This window comes from Ochlerotatus camptorhynchus, unplaced genomic scaffold (assembly GCF_037179485.1).
Source record: "Ochlerotatus camptorhynchus isolate MF236.1 unplaced genomic scaffold, CSIRO-AGI_Acam_v1.1 ptg000171l, whole genome shotgun sequence".
In the NCBI taxonomy this organism is placed as follows: Eukaryota; Metazoa; Arthropoda; class Insecta; order Diptera; family Culicidae; genus Ochlerotatus; species Ochlerotatus camptorhynchus.
The window spans coordinates 1,147,535-1,174,304 of NW_027040661.1; the positions used below are offsets into that span (position 1 = coordinate 1,147,535).

Below are 26,770 nucleotides of genomic sequence, written 5' to 3' on the forward strand. Positions count from 1 at the left end.
CGAATTTCCCCGGAAAATTCCCGTATCGGGCAGTCGATGGCCTACACCAACTATAATTTCTCTTCTGTTACTACTTACAACCCTGCACCCTCGAGCCGACGAGTTGAGGTTAGGTTTGAAATTCCCTTGGTTCTCCTCAGACGATTCTTGCCTTCCTTCCGGTATCCCCCTTCTTCACTGAATTCAAGAAAATTGACGGAAAAATTGGTCCGATTCGGGTACGATTACTAGCTGGAAATCGCACTTGTAGCCTGATACGCCGCAGGCTTATAAATCGAACACCACGGGACACTTCCAGCAAACACAAATGGCTGCCATAGATTTTTCCCGAAATCGATTTCACTCAATGTCACAACAGCAAATTTTATGCGCAAAACACCCGAAACAAATCGATGCTTCAATTAAGCCACTTTTCAAACACTTTTGCAGTTGCACAATCACTCTCTTATTTCAAGCTGTGAAAATCGTAGAACCGGTAGAACCCAAACCGTCGCGAAACCAATCAAAAACATTGATGTGTGTGTGAGTGGGTGTGAAGATAACCCCAACTTTGATTTGCCAATTATCTAAGTTTTGAGCCAAACGAACTGTCAAAGCCAGAGCCATACACGCTATTTCAAAACTACCTAAATTTTAGTAGAATCCACCCAGATCGGTCAAAACTGAACCTACCCAAAAATGGGTAAACTATGTTCGGATTGACAAATGGACAACATCGACATGAATCCGATCGACTTTGTTCATTTGTCAACTTGTCACTCCGAACATAGTAAACCCATTTTTGGGTAGGTTCAGTTTTGACCGATCTGGGTGGATTGTACCCAAATTTGGGTAGTTTTGAAATAGCACCTATCTTGATTACATTGGCAGTGTGGCTGACCCTCTCATAAGGCACGCTTATTCTGGTCAACTCAAAATTGAGTCGAATGTACTCATCTCAGCGGCAAGTATGGCTACTCAAAATTGAGTAGTATTATGTTGACTCACTTTTGAGTAAACTACGTTCTCACGTAGACTGAGTCAAATCCACTCACCGGTATTTTCAGTTGCAGGGAGAATTTTTGTTTTGATTTTTATTAAAGGAAATGGAAATTGCCTGCTCCGGATTCATTCTCCCGGAGCAAAAACCGGTCCAACACCGTTTCCCTAAGCAATTCGTACTTACTTGAAGGCATTTCAGCAAGTTTTGAGTAACATTTTCTATGAGGTTTCCTCCGACATGACTGGCATTTTTTCCAAGTCCAGGATTTTGCTGACTGAGTGGTCTTTACTCAGTTTGACATTTCTCGTTTACTCAATTTTTGACAACTCGAACATCGGACGAAAGTGAGTACGATCGACACCTGGTGAGTAAGCAGAAGTTAGCGTGTATACATCAATCTAAAATACAAAAAACCTGGCATCCCTGCTGTTGTTGTCATTCCATTTCATTCCTTTTTTCTAGTAACATCATTTCTTTTCCGTTCGTTCCGTTCTTTTTCGGTGGTCTCCTACCGTCAGATTTTCAGTTTCTGTCAGTCACTATCAAGTTTTCGTCGTGGATACATCGTCGCTGTAGAGTGTTTTCAACGTGTGACGCGGAATGCAAAAAGAAAAAATGTAGCTTTTATTCCGTTTTTACTAAATTTGTTATCATAAGTCGGACATTTACAACTCGGGAGGACAGGGAGCTGTGTTTTCCCTAATAGAAAAACGACAAAATTTACTGCGTCGTAGAAGTGAATGAAGTGTATTTTGCAAAAGTTCTGCGTTCTGCTAGAAGAGAACGAAAATTTTATCCGGATGTGCTAGTGCAAATAAATGCAGTGAGTGATTTATATTGAAAAAAATTGCTCTGGAAAAGCAAATTACAGTGGTTCCTGTTGTATCAGCTACATTATCTCCGACAAATTCCGTTCTGTTCTTGAGACTGTTGTTTGACGGCAGGAAAAGAGAAAAAGAAATCAAAATGGCGCGTCATCGTACGTGTTTTATCGTTTTGACAATGATGCTGGTGTGTCTTCAAGGGTCAGATGCTCATGCCGTTAGACATGGATTTCCACCTGATATTCTGCATGTGGATTATGACGAAAATGCTGCGGAACGTTATTTTGTAATAAACAGATTTAGCAAAGAAACCGGAGCCGAGGAACACACTTTGAACCGATTAAAACGCAGCCCTGCTAGTACCGGTTCAATCAGTGGTTCAACAACTTCTTCGCTGCCAACGACCGGAGCCTCGGGAAAGGATAGCAAAAATTCTGTCCAGCCAGTGATCGAGGCAAAGGTAAGTCAATGTGTTGATGTTTTTTTTTGTTTGTCTTATTTTATTTTATTATCTTTCCTATGAAGCTAATGGTTGGTAATCTGAAGGTTTTAAATATAACGAACTACAACACGTTTTTATTCAACAGTGAAAATCAATGCTAAGTTAAAAAAAAAAACTATTTGCGAATGTTCTATTTTTTTTTTGATAAATTCAGATTAATTCCTTATATTGCGCATTTCACACTAAACTGGACAAATAAGTACATTGTCGTTTATTATAAAGTGTGATAAAAGGGCGAGTTTCAATCTAATCGTATTGACGACTTAGGTGCACTTATTCATCATGATGCAATCAATAAGTGCTCCGAAGACACCAAAACGATTTGACGGAATCGTGCACTTTTATTACACTTTTTGCATTTTTGGAGAAGTCCAGTTTCAGATGCAATCAGCAATAACCAAAACATTTTATTATTTAGATAGTTTTTGCTGTGTTGCTGTTTTAGTCTTAAGCCTTGCTAAATGCATAAATACAATTACGACACACACGTAAACACCCATATCGATATGTTCTAGAAACATCTTGGGCATTCGACCTAGTAGTCTCCTGAACTGTGTTTACAGGATATTTACCAACATAATTTTTAATAATTATTCTTGCAATCCGCATTAGGTCATTAGGAAAAGTAGTACCGTAAACCGGGGGCAAATTGATCACTGTTTTGCGTACATATTGAAATAAATTTCTACAAAAAAGGACACTCTTCAATGCACGACATATACATTTTTGCATCATTGAAAAATCTCAGGAATCATGACATTTTAATCTTTGAAAACAACGCAAATGAAAAAAAAGAGACATTTTTTTAATCTTCATTATGGCAAAAAAAAGCCTACTGCGTAAGGATCTGTTATTATAGTAAATATGCTTTATGGATTTGGGTTCCCTGAATACGAAATAGACGTTAAATTCAGTGGCGGACGTTGTAACCTCACTTTTCACCTGTGCAACAACTTTCAAAACCAGATTTAATGCCATATTCATACTCGAATCGGTTGAAATATACACTTAATCTTCTAGTTTACTCAATATCTATCCATTGCAAGTAATATTTTGATAATTGTTTATGTTTTGAGAGTTGGTGCACTACAGGTAGATTGGGGTTAAGGAAACGCCATTGGTTAAATCCGAAGTGTATGTTAAGTAAAAATGCCAAAATAGATTTCTTAAAATACACAGTTGCGCCCAAATGTAGGTTATTTCTTTAACCCTTAAACACATGATTTTTTTTTTATTTTGCGGTGAATTTTTTTTTTATTAAGGGTAGAGCTCTACTTCGTCGTAATCGCCCATTTCCATTCTATCGATCAGAAAAGATCAATAATATCAATGATTTCACCGTGCACAAATCAATAATAAGTTTGTTCCGATGCATTAGCTTAGCTTAGTTCATTAGCTACAACATAAATCCTATTAGAGCGCATTGTATGAATATTTACGCTCATTGTTCTCAAAACAAAAGAAGCGCTCCTACCGAATTCCTTTTTTCTACGTTTATCCGTAGGACGAAGAAAATCTAATGGTGTTTCAATGCATTTGGACGGAATTGAAACTCGTAGGACGAATTTAGAATCAAGAATCAGTGTTAGATTTTAAACAATATCTCAACAATTTGTCACTCTTTATCAAATCCAACAGTACGTATGGAAAGGTGAATAAATTTAGAAGTCGTCTTTGAAAGAAATATTACATTTTTTGTTCAAACCCGTTCAAAAAAGAAAGGTAAAGCGCGGGTTGTGTTTAGTAGGACGGAAATTAGATAAAAAGCCCTATGTTGCGCTTACTATTAAAATGTTGTTTCACCATATTTAAAGACAAACATAGGTATGTTGCCAAATGGCAGCAACATGCTTTTAAGGATTAAAAATCGTTACAAAGTTAACGATTTCTAATCCTTATCTTCTAATTTCTTGACATAGGGGAAATGGATGCAATGTCGGCCTAAATGCCCCTAATTTCGGCTCATACATAAATTTAGCAATCGACTAAATTTTCAATAGCGCCCAAAAATATCCATAAGTACCGTCCCAATGACGCGTGCATCTAGATAAAATTGATAAATATCAGATTTTTAGCGATGGGCCCAATCTTAGATCCATAGGCCAATATTAGAGCCATTTCCCCTACGAATTTTTTACGTAAAATTTCAAATACTGCGAATTTAGTGACATTAGAGGGTTGTATAGATTTTTCTCCTTTAGTTTACTTAAATCTTTGGTTTTTTTAGATAGGTAGGTAGTTTCATTTTTATAACTGTGATCTTGACATTATTACCTAGGGGATGAGTACTTAAGGGGGTTAGATTTTGATAATCCTTTAGTGGGAATGACCCTGATGAAGATTGCCCATTGTAGACGAAATACGTATATGTCATGGTTACCAAAATTAATGAAGTTGAATTAAATGGCTTTTTTTTGCTGTTTTATTTAAGCATTCCTCTAACAACCCAATTTCGTTACTTCAATAGAAGACTATGTGCATTTTGCAATCGATTTGAATATAAATATTGGTAGATATTACGTTTTTAAAGTTGGTGCAAAGGTAAAAAGTGTAATAATGTAGTAATAGGGGAAATGGCTCTAATGTTGGCCTATGTATCTAAGATCGGGCCCATCGCTAAAAATCTGCTATTTATCAATTTTATCTAGATGCACGCGTCATTGGGACGGTATTTATGGATATTTTTGGGCGCTATTGAAAATTTAGTCGATTGCTGAATTTATGTATGGGCCCAAATTAGGGGCGTTTATGCCGACATTACATCCATTTTCCCTACTCACCCACTTTTCTCAGTGATATCTGAAACGTTTTTAGTGAAACTGGTTCCATTAATTTTTTTCTATTTGTTTCTTTTGTTACTGAATTTAACCACGATCGGACTTTGGTTCCGGAGATATGACTAAAAAAGTGATATTTTGTTACAAAACAGTGCTACTCACTTATTTTTCTCGGAAATGGCTTAACCGATTTTGCTGTGCACCAGTGCTACTTGATCACTTTCTCGGTTATGGTTAAACTGATTTATGTGCATTCGGTTCAAATTATTATTGTATCTTACTCCTCCCTAAAGATCCTGCGTTTTATTCCGAAAATATGGCCAAAAAGATTTTTTTTTTGTAAAACGATATTCATCACTCACTTTTTTCGACAATATCCGAACCTATTTGAGTGCAACAGGCTCTAAAAGCCGGGTTCCCTCCCCTTGGCTAGTTTTTTAACCTGGACGTTGGACGCCTAATCTTATGCTTCATAGTGGAGCGTTGGAGACGGTTGGTTTAGGTCCGGCATCGTTGGCTCATGCCGTAACAGAATAGCGTCATGAGCATGCGATGAGGATTACTGAGCTTCCCCTCTCCGATGAACCATTGCATAAGAGAACCAAAGTTCTAGCCTGAAGTGATAGTATCACACTTGTTACTCCTTTATTTGAAAGCCGTGTTGTAGTACGCTTACGTATAGGCACTGACGTTGGGTGCGATACTGGCGGGTTTTGCCGCAAATCACTCTTATTTTATTTATTTTTACGCAGATAGATTTATTTGGGTTTGCAAGGGAATTATACTATTGAAATATTTCAGAAAGTGCCCAACAGTGCTCCTTCTACTTGCGTGACAAGCTTTCGTTGTTGTTTTCATTGAGGTATTACTCAGGGAACAATGTTAAACACCATTTTTGTACATGGTTTTGCAACTTATCTTATATGTGCTTCATTTTGATTTGGGATAAGTGTTTGAACTATGGCTCGGGATTTCTACTGTTGCGTGCTTCTATTGTGACATAACCATACGTTTTTTTGTGGTGCGACATAGTGGAAACGTGTTGAAGCATATACCCTATGTAATTTAAAAATCAGCTAGGAAACTAACTTCAAAGTGAAGCATTTTAGTCACTTGAAGGTGTCACCTGAGACGAACTAATATATATTAAATATAGGTCAAAGTCAAACACAACTTGAAACACGTTAAATTTTAGATTACATTCACAAGTGTAGGTACTTAATAAAGCATGGTATTTATTAAATTAGACTAGAGATATCATAATCATCAAACGAACTTAAATAAGAAAATTAAGACAGCCTAGTAGCATTAAGTGGATTAACAGAAGAGTTAGGATGCGGAGGGTCCGCTTAGGGAGGCAACTAGCCTTTAAAGCAACTGGAAACTAGCCTTTTCATGCATTGTCTATTTATTTTGATTGTTGCTTTAAAATATCAATTTGGTATATATGTGAAAGGATGAATCAGTGGGAGATGGATTTTCGGTTTCTTTACATTTAGCATCACTATGTGTCATTTCCTCAAAACCCCCCAATAACCGGCCTCTTCAATCCCTTCCTTTTCCCATGGCGTTCAAGTGGTCCGCATAGACTATTCAGCCATTACCTGTCCTTTATCCTCGGCTTTGGATTGACTTGCGCTCCCATTGCCCCACCAAACGCTGCAAAATGAAAATGAAAATGAAACAGGCTCTAAAAGCCGGGTTTTACATGTTTCAAGTTTTTTTTTTTTTCTTTATTTTTGTGATTTTTAGCCGTAGGCTAGTTCATCACATTTGATAGTAGAAGGTCAGGCTTAGGGCCTGTCTCTAAGGAAACGTTTCAGTCTAACATTAACGTAACGTAAAACTGGCTCTGGAACAACATAAAAAAAAAAAAACTTAATGTAAAATGGGAGTTACATCGGGACTGTGGTAGAGTTCCACCGTAAGAGACAAGACTAAGGTAGAGCTCCACCGTAAGAGACAGTGCCCCAGTCCGGCAGAGATACCCCGACGGCAGGAAAATAGGAAGGTGGAAGAACACGGACAGCGCAGCCAACGACGAGAGTGCTAGATTTGGTTGTACAGGTGGGCGTCCTTCAAGAAAGCAATCAGCGCGAGCAATCAAGTGAGTTGATTCAGAATGTGCCTTCTTCTTCTGCTTCTTAGCATTTCAAGCTTATTGCATATCGCATATTAGCTTATTGCGTGCTCTCAACTTAGTGTTCTAAATGCACTTCCACAGTTATTAATTTAGAGCTTTCGATGCTTGTACCATTCGTATAATTGTGTGGCAAGTACAAACAACAACAATTTTCGAACCCGAAAAATTCCTAGACCAGACCGGGAATCGTACCCAGCCACCTCCAGTATGGTATTGCTTTGTAGCTGCGCCTTTACCAACTGAGCTAAGGAAGGCCTCAACTGGATGTGCCTGGGTTTTCAATGAAAAGTTCCAAAAGAAAGTTGTGTATGTTTGCAATCGAAAGTCTTGGGAAATGCTACGGAATGTTATGGGAACTTTTAATGGAATATTCTAGAAACTGCCATCGGGAAGATCAGATGACTTTCCATAAATTTTGAGCACTGCTGTTTTACTGTTAATATTTCTAAAAATTTCGACTGTAGTTCAAGACAATCTCGACTGAGATTCCAGACAATTTTTAACTGCACACGGCGTAAATATTTACATTTTTTGACAAAACTCAGGTAATCATGACAGTAGGTCTCTTTTTTTCATTCGCGTTGTTTTCAAAGATCAAAATGTCATGATTATCTGAGATTTGTCAATGATGTAAATATTTACACGTCGTGCATTGAAGAATGCCAACTGAGATTGTGTTAAATCTTGACTGGGAGTTCGCAGAAAAAAGCCCTGATTTTTCGACCTACCCATGACAACTGCCTTTCTTGTGTGATATTGAAAAGCGTCATTTAATATTCTGATTACATTCAGAATACGCCAATTGTTGCCGTTCGACACACAATGTTAGTTTTCAAGAGGTACCTAAGACATGTTTGAGTGAAAAGTTATGAATAAATATAAAATTGAATTTGTAATTTGGAGGCGAATTAGTTCAAAAGTAAACGTCAAATAGCCGTAACTGATTTTTTAACCAATAACTTTAAAAGTAAAATTTTTGAAACAAACAAGCTGCGCTAACATCACCATAAGAAAAAAAAAAATCAGGTTGCGTGCAGGGCGTTCAGATCTATACATAGTTATAATTCGCCAACATATAAACAATGCACAAATTTTTGAGTTGAGTTTCACCCAATCTTTTCTGTAAACTATTTAACTTTAAGTTCTGGTTCCTTCACACTCAGGCATGTTCCGGGTGGCCATGCGATAATGAACAATGAAATGCAGCTATTTAATAGTACACGAAATGGAAAAATACCGAAATTATTTCGATTGATCCGGGCTGTACGCGGACAACACGGGAGTCAATTCGTTTTTCTTTCATTTCAACCAAAACAGCTGATCCCAAATAAGCGATTTATATGTTCGTCGAAGTCAAGTGTTACTGATGGCATTTAATCAGGAAATGGTCAATAAACACATTATCAATCGCTTTGTTTATGTTTGATTCCATTCACCGCACGTACCAGACAACGTAAACGTATAGCTTGCGGATGGATCTGTGCGGCTGCAAAGTGCATCAACATCGACGGCTATATAACATACCGTATCGTGCATTCAGGCCAGTGGATTTGGATTTGGTCGGCGCACTTTCTGTCACTAAATTGTGTTTATTGAAAAGTGGTGAGAGGATCAGGAATCAGGAATTTGGGACCCCCCTCGTAGCGTATTTTGGTTTACCTAATACAAGGCCGGTCACAACTTATGAATAACCCCTCCCCTCCCTTGAATGCAACGTCATTTAAGCATGTTCCCTAGAATTATTTTATCTTATATCTGGTGTTTATTATAGCGAGACTGTAATTAATATATAAGCAAAAGCATATTTGGAAATATCTTTTAACTTACCGTACTAACAACTCCAGAAAATTCTATGACAAGCCGAGAGTAAGTATACGAACCAATGTCTATTTGGGTTGGAAAACGCCGATCATCAACCCCATTTTCATCTTCGAGACGTAATAAGGGGCAATTCAAAGTTTGATAACCTGTTTTGTTTTGAAAGCTACCAAGTGAGCATATCCTTCCTCTCTCGGTTAATTTCAGGACATTTGAGTGTTTACATATTATTACGGTCTTTACTCCTTACTTTCGTTTTGATTTTCTGTTCGCCTATACAGGAGGTACCGTTGTTTGCGGATGGAGTTTTAGCCGGTACTCTTTTTAATGGATTCCTGCCCTAATGAAAAATTACGATTAACGAACGAATGAACTATTCCATAAATGGTTTGGATGATATAGGTATATTCCATAAATGGTTTGGATGATATAAGCAAAATAACCATAACAATTTTATAAGGGTGGTTTTGGTAATAAAGGTACCATTTGTGGTCAGTATCCTTACTGCCTTGGGGCCTCAGATGACCAAGTCAGTAAAGGCACGGTGTTACCATGTCGACTTTCGTCTTCCCTGGGCATATAGTATCATTGTGCTTGCCACTCAATATACAAAGTTATGCATTGGTTGGCATAGAATGCTCTCAATGAATAACTATGGAAGTGCTTCAAGAACACTAAGTTGATAGAAGGCGAAAGCTCGTGTTAGAGCGTCAAAGAAGATTCTTACTACCAAAAATCAGGCGGCTAGTTTAGTTACGCAGTTGTGATTATTTAAAATAGTTCCAATACAGATTATGAATATGTTGCTATCTCAATATCCCTAAACATCCCAATTGAGAAAAAATGATACCGGCTAAAACTCCATCCGCAAGCAACGGTACCACTCTGTACGACCTGTACCCGTGTACTCATTTTTACTCTAGCGTCTGAGATTTCATCTCCCCTGCGCAGAAACAAGGAAATCGAGTACAAAAAGTTACATATCAAAATTGCGACGTAGATATGGCATTGTGTCGATTTGGCTTCTCAGATGGGATCCCAAATTCGCACCACGGCCGAGTGCAATGCCTTTTCATTGTTTGCTATGTAGAGAATAACCTGTCTCCTGTCTGTGTATGTGGATACAACAGGTGGAGGAAAACAAGAGATGAGGAAAGGTGCTAAAAGAGTAATCGATAAGCCGTTATCAGCTCAGCGAGAGATGTCTCTTTGTTCTATTACTGCTGTGGAAGGCAGTGACGACTGCGACGTAAATATTGGATCAGTTGTTTACCACCTGGTGTTGATAGGAATATTGGCCGTTATTCTCGAGTAAAACAAATTTATTGAAACGTACTCATAATTTAATCTTTTATTGCTACTACACTTTTTATGCATCGCCGTTATATTTTAATTGAAAATAGAAGAAAGACCTCTTATTTTAGTTCAAGGTAGTTAAAATACCTCTTTTTTTTACTACAGTAACTTACCAATCTTATTTCGTACGTTATATCTAAGTGTGTTTACATTGTTGTTGCCAAAGCAGTTCAGTATTTTAAACAGGTTTATTTTGTTATTCCTTCGTGTCAGCATAACAATTTATGTCAACCAAAAACATATTCTATGTCTGATCTAATTATGTAGGGAATTGATTTTTTTTTGCCTGAAATGATTAATTATTTTTCGACTAAAAGTCACTACCCTAGCAGAGAATGAAGACAGCATTGATTCAAAATGTAATATTTTGATATAGGGTAATTTGCCAACTGTTGCACAGCTTAGCAAGTACTTTTTGTAATTCTACATTTTTAAGAGATTGAAATCGTTTTTGAAGCAGGAATTCCTCGATATACCTGTGATTGCTGAAGCATTTGCAGCTTTCATCAACAATTTATATTGGTAAAATAATTCTGTATAGCAAAACTTTTGAATACCGCTCAGGGTCCAATTGTTGCACGCATCATTTGCTATGAAATTATATTATTGCACACCCATAAAACATGGCTAAATGCATCTTGGAATGGCATTTTTCAGCAAGAATAATCATGGAGTGATCTTTTTTTTTTGCTTTATTAGAGAGATTTTCATCCTTGGGCTGATTCGTCTCTTAAAACCAGAGGTGGGGACTTCAGATGGGAGTCCCCCTAATTACAGAGTTAATAGGAGAAGGAGGATGTGAGGTTCCAGAAGAGAGTTAGGAATAGGCTGAGCGTTTTCCATGCTACCGATGTTACTGTCGTTTTGGTCATATGGGCAAGTTCGTTGGCCTGTTACTTTGTACTCGATGTGTTTAATTTTAGTGTCGTAATTCGTCCATTTCCGTGGCCTTGTACGTGTTTGCTTGGTTCGATATATTCGTTCATCCGTTTTCGTGTTAGTATTCGTTGACGAGGTATAGTTTTGAGTCCTGATATTGGTCCGAGTCATTGTCCGTTGTCGTTGCGTGTTGATAGATCAAATTTGATTAATCAGACCTGCTTCCTGAAGGAAAGCGCAGCGATGCATCCCTTAGGGTATTCCTGACGCTACCTGAGATCCCGTATAGGGAACGGGGCCCGTAGTACTGGGGGCATAAGAAATGCTCCACTATAAGTATATTGGACTGTCTTCGACTGTCTTCTAAATCTGCCTCTGTCTCCCATATTGTGGGAGACTTTGGTATGGCCAGTTCTCAACCGGGATAGAATGACTTGGAGTCGGTGTTCAGGTGGATCCCCCCATTTCCTGGTATCCCCTTTTACCTTCCATATAAAGAAGTCTCGAGATCGCATCCATTCGTTAGTCCAGCAGTTCCATATCGTTATTGTGAACCACCGCTTTATGTCTTGGGCCGGGACCTTTTGGGTGTATTAGTTGGACTGTCTTCCGGATGCCGTCAAGATGGTCGGCTTACTCATTACCTAAGATCCCACAGTGTCCGGGGACCCAGACAAAGGTTGTTTCCTTAGGAGCGAACTGCTGGGTGCCCTGAATTTAGGGGTTTTTAGCTGTTTCAGACTGAAGAGCTGCTAAAACACTGGCAGAATCGGAGAATACGACGATCGGTTTTGTTGGAGAGCAGGGTGGCAGCTACGAGAATGGCAAATGCTTCAGCAGTGAAGACGCTGCAGGGGTCTGGTAGTCGATAAAAGGTATACAGCTCCGAATCGGAAATTCCAATACCGACTCTACCACCGCTTCGGGATCCGTCGGTGTATCGGGAGTTTGTTCCTGCCCGGAAGCAGCTCTTTATCGCCGGATCGATGGAAAGACCGGGTGAGCTCCAACCTCTGGCTGGGTAAAGAAGAATTGCATTATAACACACCATCGACTGGAAATGCTCTCGCAACGTGGGGCTTTAGGTAGTGATGCAAACGTCGCTAGAACTATTCCACAGCCGCAGTCAGCTTATGAGCAAAAGAGGGACGCACATTTTTTGCCTGTAGACTTGGAGAAATACTTCAAGTCTCCGCGTACATCGTACGGGTTAGGCAAAAGATGTGCGTCTATCTTTAAAAACTGTCGCATCAATGGCCCTTCGCTCATTTTCAACTTCTATTCAATTTTCATACTGCCGTACTCTAACGGAACTATCCACCTACCCTCTTCTAAAGATCATTCTCTAGCTAATAAATTATCACACTAAAGCTTCATGTTAGCATTTCCAACCAACTCTGGAAATATCTGTTAAATAATGTTATGAATGGTTTTGGTATTGTAGGTTTAGATATTTTCTTGTAGGGTTACTCCAGAAATTTTCCAAACTTAGTTTTAATTGATAAACAAATGCCTAAACTAATGATAGAAATAGTATAAACTTCCAGCTTCCAAAATTAATTAATTTTAAACCATTTGTGCTATAACGTTTTTGGAAACATCTTCCTACCAAAAGTGATTGTCATTTTCATTTTGCAAACAAAAACTCTCAGCTGGTGCTACGACGCACCGGTAAACACATTTTCGAAAGTGGATCATCGTTTCTTTTGCTGTAAGAGTAAGAGGCTACGCTACGATCGTCGTACAAACACAAAAAAAAAACACGTTCGTCACAAATCACGATGCTTCACTGTTGAGAATGAAAACACAGCTGTTGAGAATGTTTTCATTTTTTCATCGTTGCTTCACCTTTATTCGTGCTCCAACATACTGTGGATTATTTTTAATTTGCAATCATATCCACATCGTTGGCGATGTTTTGAATAATTTACACTCGGCGCAGTTTGATACAGCCCAGAGAATCGGTGGAGGGTGTTGATGACCTTTTTTGCCGTCATACAATGTATATGATACGATGGCTGTTTGGTTTGATACTGTCAAAAGTAGCAGTGTACAATTATAGCTTGTTTCAAGACTGAAACTGAGCGCTATGTTGCTATTTAGGATTTCCCGCTGGACATGGGGGTTGACGTAGCTCATGTGAAGGATTGTAGGTTTTATAATGTTTTCATTAATATTGTGATCTGCCTTAGTGGAACATTTCACATATCCAGAACAACATGTGAAAAGGGCATACAAGCTTTTTGTAAACAAACCTTTGTAGGCCCTTTTCTCACCAACCGAGGGTCGCCCACGCAAAAAAGCAATATCATCGGGAAGGGGAAAGTGTCCCCTACCCGGTGATGTTAAAGGTTTGCGTTGGTATCATATGGGTGGCGAGAAAAGGGCATAAGAAGGTTTGTTTACAAAAAGCTTGTATGCCCTTTTCACATGTTGTTCTGGATATAGAAGTCTTTAAAATGTTAAACCCTGTATTACTTAAACTTTTACTTTGCTTTGCTTGGGGGTGATACGTATCCCATGTAAGAAGCGGTTTCAGACTCAAATTATTTCAGTCTTGAAATTATGAACATCGTGAAATTTTAGTGTTATTTTCCAGCATATTTGTCAACCTGTAAGCCACCAACCACCCGCCTTAATCTATCCTCATCCTCATCCTCATGGCGAACATCTAATCTGCATGTGACGAGTCAGCCATTACCCCTCCTGTATAATCATTATTATTTTTACTAAGCACACACTATGACAAATTCATGTACATTTCGGTCATTTTTTTTGGGTATTTCATGCTTTAAATCACTCCTTATCAAGATTGATGCAATGAAAAAGTCCTCAACAACTTTCAAACCATAACTTTCTCTACTCACTGAAAACTTTACGAACAAGGTATGGAGTTTTATTATTATTTTGTTAAAATTCAATTAATGGATTATATCATTTGAGCAGTTTAAAATGACGTTTCCTACCACTGGAACTTTACTACGAAGTAATATTATGAGATTCTTTCTTCTGGAACCTCGAGGAAATAGGATTTTATTTGTGATGGCTGAATCAATTTTAAATTTATTACCTCATTTTCTTAAAATCACTGGTAGAACGTCGTCCCAAAACTGCTCGATTATATGATTTACTATCGTTGCTGAAGGTGCTCAAAAATATGTGAATTTGGTAAGGTTTTGTTCTATGACCATTCCACTGACACATAGCTCGGTAAAATCTTGAACAGAAGATAAGCTCACCATTAACTTTTGCTGGGATCTCGGCAAAATATCTATTTGTTAGCGGAGTCTCAGCAAAATTAATTGCAGAACTCATCGGTTGTTGAAAATATTATCATAATATACTTTTTTGTCAATTTATCGAATTTCATCGAAAAAATTATATTATCAGAGTGTACCTGAATTGAATTACGAATTGAGCGTCCAGATTGTTGGTTGGCGGCGATTCACGGTCCGGTCTAGGAATTTTTCAGTTTGACACATTTCTCGACTTCTCTGTGCATTGAGTATGATTGTGCTTATCACACAATTATACTAATGCAACAATGGTAAATCCCTGGAAAGCTCTCAATCAACAACTGTGGATGATCTCAATGACCACTAAGATGAGGTCCGGCATGAAGTTCTAGTAGACCAGTTCCAGGCCAAATGGGATACAAACATAAAAAAAATGACCCGGATTTCTCCGATTAGCATGAAACTTTGCATAATTGTGTGTGCCCATAAATCAATCACATATTTGCAAAAGTACGACCATTTTGGATCTTGATTTTTTTTTTTCAAAATGGCGTCATTGACATTTTTCAATAAATTGTTTCACGAAAACGTAATTTCTGATCGAAATGGCGCCTGCACCTTCTGACGCCTGCACCTTCTTTGAAAAATATGCTCGGTATTTTTTTTTATTGTAATTTTGTGTAAAAATTAAAAAAAAATTAAAAACTGAATTCCCTCAAAAAGTATATTTTTAATATCAAGTCTTGAACATACAATCAGAGATCTTTGGTCATGAGTCATGAGCAGTGTTGGGAAAATATAAAAAAAAAATCAAAGCTCACCAATGCCCAAAATCACGCTTGATTTTCGTAAACAAAAATCAACAAGCAAACAACTGCGGTTGATTTTGCAAGCTGTAATATCGCAGCTCGGAATATCAAGCTAACAAAACTCACCAACTGTAAATCTCACCAAACTGTGGTGAGATTGAGTTTAATGATTTTTGCTTTACACCCGAATGCAAGCGAAACTTCCATAACGGCTTTAAGCAGTTTCTTCGCATCTGCCATCAGTGAAGATAACAAAGAGATAGCAAACTATGCTTTCTCTTTCTAAGAAAACGATGTGCAATGGAATCATTTTTGTGTCGAGTCAACTCTCTGCTTGATTTTTGCACGTTGTGAATAGACTCGCAATATCAAAGGAGCTTGTAAAATCAATATCAAGCATGATATTTTGTTCCAATATCACGCGTGATATTGCGAGCGCATGAGAGCGGAAAAATATCAATTGATTTCTGATTTTGCCAACACTGGTCATGAGTGAATGTTTTTTGAATTGATTTTATATCGGAGATCTTCAGAAAAATATCTTATTAGTCTTTAATAATTTCTTATTGCTAGGTATTATGAAACAATACCTGACAGATGTTATTTGTATTCCTGAACATAAAAATACCTGGTGCACCAGAAGTCTTGAACAATCATCTAGAGAGCTTGATAGAAATCACCTTTTCCTAATTCGATATTGAAGGGACCATGGAGTTAGGCTGGATATCGAGTTAGGGAGATAAATTTGGGAAATTTGTATGGGAGAGTGGTTCAAGTAGCCTGGATTTCCATCGAGTTGGGAAGAAATCGAGTAAAGGTGAGTTCACTGTATATTCAGAGGATTTACTGATTTTGACTTGTTGAACAATTTCAGATGTTCAGAATAAAACCCGATCAGAAATCTTAAATACAATTTTTTTAAATCCAGAGGACCTGAAAAAGTATATGAGAATTCTAGTAACATGTGAGCATCGAGATTTTAATTTTCATGTAGTTAGAGATCTTCAGAATAATTCCTGATACTAATAAAGCCTTGAAAACAACCATAAAAAGGATTTGATGAAGAAATTTGGCACTTCCTCCAACGTGGCATTATGAGAGAAGTGATTTAATTTTCTAGTTCGTTTATTTGTAAGGCACAATCGCGTTAGCTTTACGGAGCCGTTAATTCATTGTTCATTGTTTGTAACAAAGTTAACTTATTTCTATGTCTAGTAGGAGTTGGGCCAAATACTCGCGGCTTACCCGAGGTTAGAAGGGTACATTATCGAACGATAGGATCAGGGGAGGAGCTTTGGGGTGGGGTTTCGTTGTATCATCAGACCGTTGTCGACAGTATGAACGGAAGTGCGGTTCTAAAAGCGTCTGGAGTTCGACCGACCAAGTACCCATAGGCACGTTATTTCGCCTTTATAGCTATATACGGGCCTCATCAGAACTTGCAAACACTGGTAGCCGTTGTTCAGCTGTATATAGCAAAAAAGTGAAATAACGTGCTTATGGTTATGGGACAATACAAACAAAAACTGATAAAAAGAAACAAAAGACAAAGGAATTGGTTGGTTGGTTGTCTTTATTAAGGAGATTTTCAGCCAGACGCTGGTTCATCTCCGGAACCCAAAGGAATTAAATTCTTATATTAGACATTTGCAGATAAACATAAATCGACTGCATATAGCACATTGATGAACAGTTAAAAATCTTCAGAAAAAATTCGGACTAACCTGTCCAATAATTTAAATCACATTTCGAGTTATTCTTTCAAACACCAGGTTGCTCAGAAATTATTCCAATCATCGATCTCCAAAAACTCCTCAGAATATTCGTTCAAGACTTCAGCTTGATCATGTATTATTTTAAAGATCTTCATCTGGCCAGCAATTCAAATTAAATCTTTCAGATATTCTCTCATCCCAGGTTGATCAACAAGTATTGCGCAGACCTCCAAGTGATCAAAGATCTCTAAAATTCCACTGTCCAACAATTCAAATCATAGCTTCTATGCATTCTTCAAGATTCCAGGTTGCTCAGAAATAATTCTAAAGATCTCCAAAATATCCTCAAGATATCAAGACTTCAGCTTGATCAGGTATCATTCTGAAGATTTTCAACCGCCCAACAATTCAAATCATATTTCCAAGATATTCTCAAAGATTCCAGGTTGCTTAGAAATTATTTAAAATAACACCAAGTGAAAAGAGATCACCTTGCAAACCTCAGGATATTTTTTCAAGATTTCAGATTGATCAGGCATCATTCTAAAGATATTCAAGTTTTCCATAATCTTTATCGCATTTCTCAGATCTTCTCTCATATGAAACACGGCAGCTTAGAAATTATTCCACAGCCCTCATGTGTTTTAAAATCTCCATACAGATATAATCTCCATACTGGATATTTTTTCAAGACTTCAGGATGATCAGGTACTATTGTACTGAATATGCAAGGTTTCTCCGAAAATATTCCACAGACCATCAGGTGATCACAGAACTATATTTCATGTGCTTCTAGTTGAACAAGTGTTGTTCTGAAAATCTTCAACTGCAACAATTCAAGTCAATTTTTCAACTATGCAATGCGTTCTGGTATGCTCATGGCTTCGTCATCTCATCTCATCACACAAATTGGCTCAAAATGGTAAAACTGTCAACGATCAATGGTTGTTGCATTTACCCCAATGCTACAGAAAAAAATATGGCTCCGGATAATCGAGTCACACCTTTATAGTAACATACGAGTTTAACCGTGATTCATATCAATTTTGCACGTTGTAACAATGTCATGGTTTTGAGTTTTATCGAATGATTTCATCGTTCCTGTTCAACAACGATTATCTTCAAATTACACTCAAATAATACGATCCAATGCAACAGTATTAATTCAAGCCCATATAGCACAGATCTTTTTTTTTTTGTCCCTGCAAGTGTTTGGTTGCCTTCGGTATTTTGATCGCCACGTCAACCTATACAGAACGATTCACACAAATCTGTTGCCCTGCTTTGTCATTGTTCTACTCGGCAAAAAGAAGAGATTTATTTAAATTGAAAAATAACACGTTCAACACATTTTCTCCTCGTTATGGGGCTAATGCATAAATAAACAAATTCGTGTTGAGAGAAGAATCAGCTTAATTCTCGACCTTCTTCTTGTTTAGTTTTTTCACGTCACTGTTTTGTGCACTGCTTGCAGATGCCAAAGTGTGCCAAGCGAACGAAATGTCTGAGAACGGAACGGAATGTCTCTCTAGGTGCAGGAAGGTCGCCGCCATTATGTAACCTGGAAAAAAGAATAAATATAGGGTTGTAACACCTATTTAGGGTCTACGTTTTTTTTAGTCCTAACACTAAAAGCAACTTGTCTATAAATTGCCCATATTGTATCATTAACCCTAAAACGGAAGGCAAGCACAACAGTTCAAGCACCCAGCCATCATCCGTAAGCAGAGCATCACCTCTATGGAGACATGAATGTTAACAGCATCCGTTCGTCATCTATCCCCAGCGTAAGCACAGTAGTAGTGACAGTGATTGCTTTCCTTTCTTGAGCGCTTCGTCTTTTCTACTCTCAAAGTACGCATTTTTCTTTCATCTTGGTTACACCGTTTGCTGTGCTTGGGGACGATATTGTTGATGTCGTCGCTCATGTGTTATTTATTTACCATATTTCCTTAGGGTGGTTGCATTTTATGCGTCAGCCAGAACATTTATTTCCCTGAGCTTTATTAAACGTTTATTTTAAACAATTAATGTTTGTGATTAATGAAATTCTCATAATACTATAGTGGTTATTTCCTACCAACCCTCAAGTGCTGATTTCATTGCGCAATGAAAGTAACAATGACTGTTCAAAATGATACATGATTCATGAACCTTCTTCCCTAGTGCGGGGGATGATAATTCGCCTCCTCCGGTCAAGAATGTGTCGACGTAAATGGAAAATTCTAAGTAACGTCTCGGATCCCGGGATGACTTGGGTGTGTGATGATAACATACAGCTGAGAACTGATGTTGCAGTCTCAGATAAGTGACAATCGTACTGTTCAACTTGTTTCAAAGTTCTTTAATTGAACAAATCCACCAGGTATGCGGGATTAATAGAAAATATCATAATTTGAGAATTAAGGAATGTGACGAATGATAGCCGAATTGGTAAATGTATATTTTTATTGCAGAAATATCGCCACTAAACTATATGGGGAAAATGTTCCGACAATTTTTATCCTATCATTTTCCTGAAATGTATCTCCTCTGTCTGCATATATTTAGCCATTAGTATGTTTCCCAATGTAAACCGGAATTGAAATATTATTTATCCTGATCTACATTGTACGAAATGCAATAATACTGTGTTTTATCATGCTGGCTCGTGTGAAACGAAGCCTCCATCCAATGCGGTATGGGTCATGTTGTCATAATTTGTTTATAAATTTCCCATTGTGCTTCAAATTATTAGGCTTCTAGTATTTCATTTTTATAAGTAAATTAAATGATAATAGGGTTATTTAGAAAAAACAAATTTGTATGTAACATTTGAACTCATCATACTGCATAACCGAGCTGTCGTACATTGACAACCAACAGTCGTAAAAATAAAGCGTAATTAGTACTGTTGATAGTTTAAAAAATGTCTATTTAAGAAAAGGTTCTTATACTGATGATTACATATACTGATTTAACTTTGAACTAAACAAATCAAAGAACACAATCTTTGGATAGACAAACTATGGCTCTACCTCGGTTTTACATATTTTTTTAGTTTTTTTTTTACTTTATTAAATGCCGTTTGGCATAAACGAATGAAAGAACACGTTCAAAACCCACTGGGAAAAGTAAAGTAAAAAAATATATTTCCCTTCTTTTTATTATGTGTTGTACTTTCTTATTCCGTTAAAGTACAGCCCAGATGGTAAAATAACTATTTATTGATATAAGTAAAAAAAATTCACATTTATTCCAAATGGATATTATGCTAAACGGCATTTATGCCAAAAGAGGTCGAGCCCAACATACATTCAAACAGTATATATAGCGCCGCTATATCGATTCAGAATTGAACTAACTGCCATCTAGGCAGTCTGACTCAAATGAACAACTTTGTTCAATAAAAACTGTATCGAAAAGTAAGTTCAAACTTTCAAAAATAAAATAAAGGCGTGAAAATTCCCAAATTATTTGCCTCGCTGTTAATTTATATAGTTTTTATAATACCCCACAGAAAAAAATATATATTGTTGATTTCCGCTGTGTAATCGCGATATAAATTTAACTGCTTCCGGCAACAGTTCATTAACATGGTCTATGTTGGTTGGTCTCCTTTATTTAACGTCGGTCTCTGTTCCGCAATCTAGTGCCAATCACCGACGGACATCGATTGCCATCCATTGACGGCAACCGAATGTGCAGAAAGGCAGCTTCACACCTGCGTAGGATATCGCACCCATTCACAACACACATGGGCCGGGACCAACGGCTTTACTTCCCTTCGGAAGGAAGACGTGACCAGAGATTTTATGCCTCAGAAAAATCCCACCGACCTCGGCTGGGATTCAACCCAAACCCATTGGGGTGTTAGAAAGCAGTTACGCTTACCACTACACCACCGGCGCCGGCAAAATGATCTTTGTGTACGACTGGATACTACCAGCTACTAATTTCACATACCAAGACATGTTTTGGAATACCCAACCATCTGTTTTGAAAGTTCACTTGACAATTTTCTTGCAACATTTAATTCGTCGTATTTAGCGACAGTTTTATCGATTGATATCAACAGGAGTTTGACCATCAGTTTTAGAATACCAGACCAAAGACGGGAGCTCGTATTTTCGTTACAGTAGACAGTGGAAGTAAACTCTTTTCCGATAATTTATTGTTGATGTATCAGTTTATGTACCGCCTATTTGTGGAAAAATAGAAGAGCAACTGTGCACACTTTTAAGTAATTGATTCCAAGTATAAAATACACTGGAGTCGCTTTTTACGCGTTTTTTTTACGCGGTTTTTTTTTACACGGTTTTTTTTTTACGCGGTTAGTGCCGCTGAGTCGCAATTTACGCGGTACGTTTTTAACGATTTCTCAACAACGATACAACCTATCGACTTGATTCCAATCACATTATCCGTTTCAAGCTATAGGTAATCGAATGGCATACTTTTAAAAAAAAAATCACAATGTTTGGTGTAAATACAGAAATTTTCAAAATATGTCTATATGGACCATGGCATGCTATAATGACGAATGGCATCAACATCCGATTTATAAAAAATATTTAAGCATGTGAAAAATCAAAATCTCGGTAGTTTTTTTACGCGGTTTTTTTTTTTACGCGGCACGTATCCTCCGCGTAAAAAGCGACTCCAGTGTATGACGATCGTGATAGGATCAATTGGATCATATGTGGTGTGTTGTAAAGTGACGGGCTCGGCTGCCGTTTTTGTTTATTGAGCAGGAAGTCGTGTAATAAATCCCAGTCCCCTTTGTAATATATACATATTTTAGAGCCGCATTACTTCCTCGTTGTGTGTTGTGTGACACTTGCCTTGTTGTCAGCACCGTTGCTGGGTTTGAATGGTTACAACAACAACTCGATCAAAAATAATTTGTTGTCATCTAAGGGGTGTGGTGGCCATAGAGCGACCGGTTTTGCTTACTGAGCAAAAGATTGAGTTTAATCTCAGGCCCCTTCATATTCAAGAGTCGTTAAGAGCTGTTCATAAACTACGTAGTCACTTTCCTTCATAACATGCATACATCACTTCAGTTCAGCTTCAGTTCGAGTTAACACATTCCTTAATTGACCTGCATTTGAACGTGTTGTTTATTAATTTATTTTATAAGGCTCAACCGAATTAACTTTACAGAGCCGAGGATTCTTGGTCACTATACAATGCATCTTAAAACTATAGTCAAAAGGTACAACACAATAAACACTTTATCTTCCGCTATCCAAAAAGCCTCCTCCATCAGAACTGGAGCCGCTTCCAGTAGTTTCATTGTATGGCAAATTGTTGTACGCCAACGAGGGTCAGAGTGCGTCCATTGCAGCAATGGACGCAAAACGTGGTCAGCACTCACACACTCATCACGAAACGGTTGCTTTCCAAAGTCGACGACGCATCGACCGAAAGAACTTCTGATGAAGAACAACGAGGAGGACCACACAATGGTTGCTGCCGAGAAAACAGACGATCGCGTAGCACACATCGAGAGTGGCCTGCTTTTGTCGACAGCCGAGTGAACACTGCATTTGAACGTGGCTGGTGCTAGTATCACCCATTACAAAGTTTTAGATTACCAGATTTACACATTGAGGATCATCGCTAAACACAAGTATCATCATTTTTTGGTTCTCTGTGTAACTGGCAATAACGGAGTAGCAACCGCATGCGGTCAATCATGCTCATGTAATATTTCCGAATATTCTTGGATCAGATCTCCAGATTCCCACAACTTCAAAAACTGCTGGAACTCAAAGAACGTGAAACATTCAACATTACAATAACTTCCAAAATTCTTCTACATGTACAATAGGTGGATGACCCCGGCATAGTGGTTAGCATCCATGCTTTTCATGCCAAAGGTCACAAGTTCAAATTTCATCCCCATACAAAACACGATTGATCTAAAATGTGTTAAAGTTTTGACAGTTCTGAAGGCTCCTTAAGTTCCGGATTTAAATCCTCATGTTACTACAATAGATCAAATTCTCGAAGGCTCCATTCCGATCATTTCATGGACAACATATCAAATAGACATAAGCCCTCCTCTTGGCTAGTTTTTAACCTGGACGTTGGTGGGCGGGTTTAATCTTATGCTTCATAGTGGAGCGTTGGAGATGGTTGGTTTAGGTTCGGCATCGTTGGCTCATGCCGTGACAGAATAGCGTCATGAGCATGCGATGAGGATTACTGAGCTTCCTCTCTCTGATGAACCATTGCATGAGAGAACCAAAGTTCTAGCCTGAAGTGATAGTATCACACTTGTTACTTCTTTGTTTGAGAGCTGCGTTGTAGTACGCTTACGTATAGGCACTGACGTTGGGTGCGATACTGGCGGGTTTTTCCGCAAATCACTCTTATTTTATTTATTTTTACGGAGATAGATTTATTTGGGCTTGCAAGGGAATTATACTATTGGAATATTTCAGAAAGTGCCCAACAGTGCTCCTTCTACTTGCGTGACAAGCTTTCATTGTTGTTTGCATTGAAGCATTACTCAGGGAACAATGTTAAACACCATTTTTGTACATGGTATACAGCTAGGAAACTAATTTCAAAGTGAAGCATTTTAGTCACTTGAAGGTGTCACCTGGGTCGATCTAAGATATAATAAATATAAATCAAAATCAAAATTACTTGAAACACGTTAAATTTTAGATTACATAGCAGTTTAGGTACTTAATAAAGCATGAGTTATGATTGATTAGGTAAATTAGAGATTTCAATTATTTATTAGATTAGGCTAATGTAAGATATGATAATCATCAAATGAACTAAAATAAGAAAATTCAGACAGTAATGTTATTATTAAATTTCCTATTTAGCTCAATAAGAAAACGCAAGCAGACCAATAGCATTAAGCAGATTAACAAGGAGAGGAATAGTTTAGGAAATAAGTAAAATTAGAAGTAGGGGTAAGAGGGGCATAGTCAACAGGTGAGGCATAGTGAGCATCCCGTGCACCAGCTTGGACTTCCTGCCGTTCGGAACAAATTGGTTGGTTAATGATATTGAACCTACTGCCAGTTGATTTGTTTCATGCAGCTAGAGATCCAGAGCCAAACTACGGGATGCTCACCAAGCCCCACCTGTTCACTTACGCGATTTTCGTTACTTACGTAATTAAGATCTTTAGCTCTAAACGGTTTTACTGATTCGAGGTCGTTCCTTAAGCGGTTTCGGTACATGTTAAACCTTTGGCGGCTTACGCAAACGCTTTTGAGCTTATGTAGTATAGAATTTGTTCGGTACGGTCGCGAAATCTTTAAACGATTGATACGTTCTTTAAATTAAATAATTTGATAAAGCTCAGTAGTAAATAAGCAGAATATCTAGGGAGGAAACCAAAATTAATCAACCACCAGGCTATCACATTTATTTTGGTAACACTCTTCAAATGATTTTTTTCTCTCGCTTCGTTTGTTTCGCACGGCGTTCGGAATTCGCGCGGTTTTCGTAACTTACATAATTTAGATATTTCGTTCGAAACGAATTTACTAATTCAATCGGTTTACTACGCGGATGTATCTACGCGCACACGTCACATCATATTTTTCTATAACTATCTTTAAAAAATACACACGGAATCCAGTGTTCAAGCGGCCAACATAGGCTAGTCCTTCTGCTGTATTGTCAAAGATAAAAGCAAAATTTATTCAAATGGGTCAAGTCTTGAAAAAAAAGCTGTCACGCAGCTCCAGCTTAATACCCAACAAAAATATATTTATATATTAGTTCATAAAACTAAACTTCCATTAATAGGCACGATGCTGATATAGTTGTGGTATTTTCTAACTTTTGTTCCTATTACAGTGGAATCCATTGGTTTCTTATGGATTTCAATATTACAGGAACACCACCTAACTTTCCGTTGGAGCATCATCGAATAAAAGTACATATATCTGCATTCCCTAAATTATTCAGCAAAAATCCGCATACCGTAATTAAAGGAAGTACGCTTATATTTTGAGAGATTTTAAAACTAACCATCTCCCCATTCCCCCTGCTAGTCAGTCGTTCAAACTCTTTTCATAACCAGCTTTAGCTGTAGAAATCTGATCTAAAAAAAATACAAAGCAGTTCAGTTGACATCGTAAAACAATACTACCTATTTTAAATTCATTGCAATCTTCCAACATAAGGTGACTTCATTTCAATTTAAATTGACAATTGTAGGTCGACTTTCTTCTTTCGTCCGCTTTAAAACAAAGAAGCGCACCGATGACTATAATAGCACAGAATGTGCTGTTCGCTGTTCTTTATGCACGAAATAGAAGCAAACAAATCAAAATTCTTTATGCCGGTATTCTGTTTGTTTTTGAGTCAGTGTAATTATTTCGCATTGTCAGCAAGTCAGTTGACTTGACGCAATTTATTAAGCGTAGAATAACAGTTCTGTTATGCGCTCACCGAACGAGAAATTTATACAAATATTGATGACGATAATATTGAAAACAAAAGTTTGATTTCGTGTTTCAATATTTCCCTTCATTGTTCCGTTTTGTTTGACTGCAACAGTAGATGGGGTAAATCCTGAGCATCTTTTGTCAGGAAAGTTCTGGACAAACATGTGAAAAGGGTCAATGAGCACCATGTAAACAATGACTTTAAACGTTGATGTCTCGCGGATAGAGCCTCATCTAGGCAAACCAACAACAGAGGAAGTGGTAGAGCATGTTTACTCTATCAGAGTAAACGGCGCCGGTGGTGTAGTGGTAAGCGTGATTACCTCTCACCCCAGCAGGCCTGAGTTCAATCCCAGTCGGCGCCACCGGGATATTCTGAGGCATAACATCTCTGATTTTTTGCTAGGATCAATTTATTGTTCTTCCAAATGCAGCATCAAGTCTTTGATATTGATAAAAAGAAAATCCTTGCTGGTCTCGGGATAAAGTCACCAGTATTGCTTAGTGTCACTATGAACTTCCGGATGTTAGTCCACTTGACTCACAATCCCTTTCAGTTCCTCGTTTACGATCAGCTCAAACATCTCTCGACGAAGTGCACTTTTAATCCACTCTCAGAACTAATACGCATAAACGCATATTCTATACCAGGCCTTCGCTAGGTTCGGAGAAACCGAAGTGTAGTAAAAAATACATAAACTGGCACTGTCAAAACCACTACTCAACATTAGTGACAATATCGCACACTATGATTAGCTGCATCAGTTATTGGCCACACTATAAAACCATGAAATAAAGCGAAGAATTATATTATTTCGTAATTCGTAATTATAATTGAACATTTTACTTCACATTTAAGCATACATTTGACATACTTTGGTTAAAATATCGCGAAACAGAATGTCCGATTTTTAGCCGTACGGCCATATATTTGAAGCTACGGAATTGAAGAATTATGAACTGAAATGTTGTCTCCTAACTCAATACATGTTGCTCTATTGAAATACATAAGCTCAGAGCCAAATATATCCATGTTATCTTATTATTTTCTACAATCCCCACTAGAGCCAAATACTAGATCTAGGGTCAAAATTGGCGCTTTTAAAATTTAAATTGCTTGTTCAGATTTATTCAATCACAATGAAATCACGTATTTTCATGAATCCGCTTTTCTCAAATACTGTGAGTGTCACATAGGTAAAATCTGATATAACATCAGGATTGAGCGATGCAAAACCTTAACTCATACTGAGGTCCTTGACAATGTTATTCTCAGTAAAAAAAAATCACATAGAAGTGCAGATGCTGCTTATATTGTCAA

General features: G+C 37.7%; 1 protein-coding gene across 1 annotated transcript in view; it reads left to right on the plus strand.

The window, feature by feature from the left end:
- The first annotated feature begins 1,522 nt into the window (after positions 1-1,522).
- The window catches only part of LOC135701664 (sortilin-related receptor-like), a 48,727-nt gene continuing 23,479 nt past the window's right edge, over positions 1,523-26,770 (plus strand). Inside the window, exon 1 of the mRNA XM_065222522.1 lies at positions 1,523-2,266. Coding sequence (XP_065078594.1) covers positions 1,949-2,266 — 318 coding nt within the window. The 5' untranslated portion in view covers positions 1,523-1,948. The remainder of the gene's footprint in view (positions 2,267-26,770) is intronic.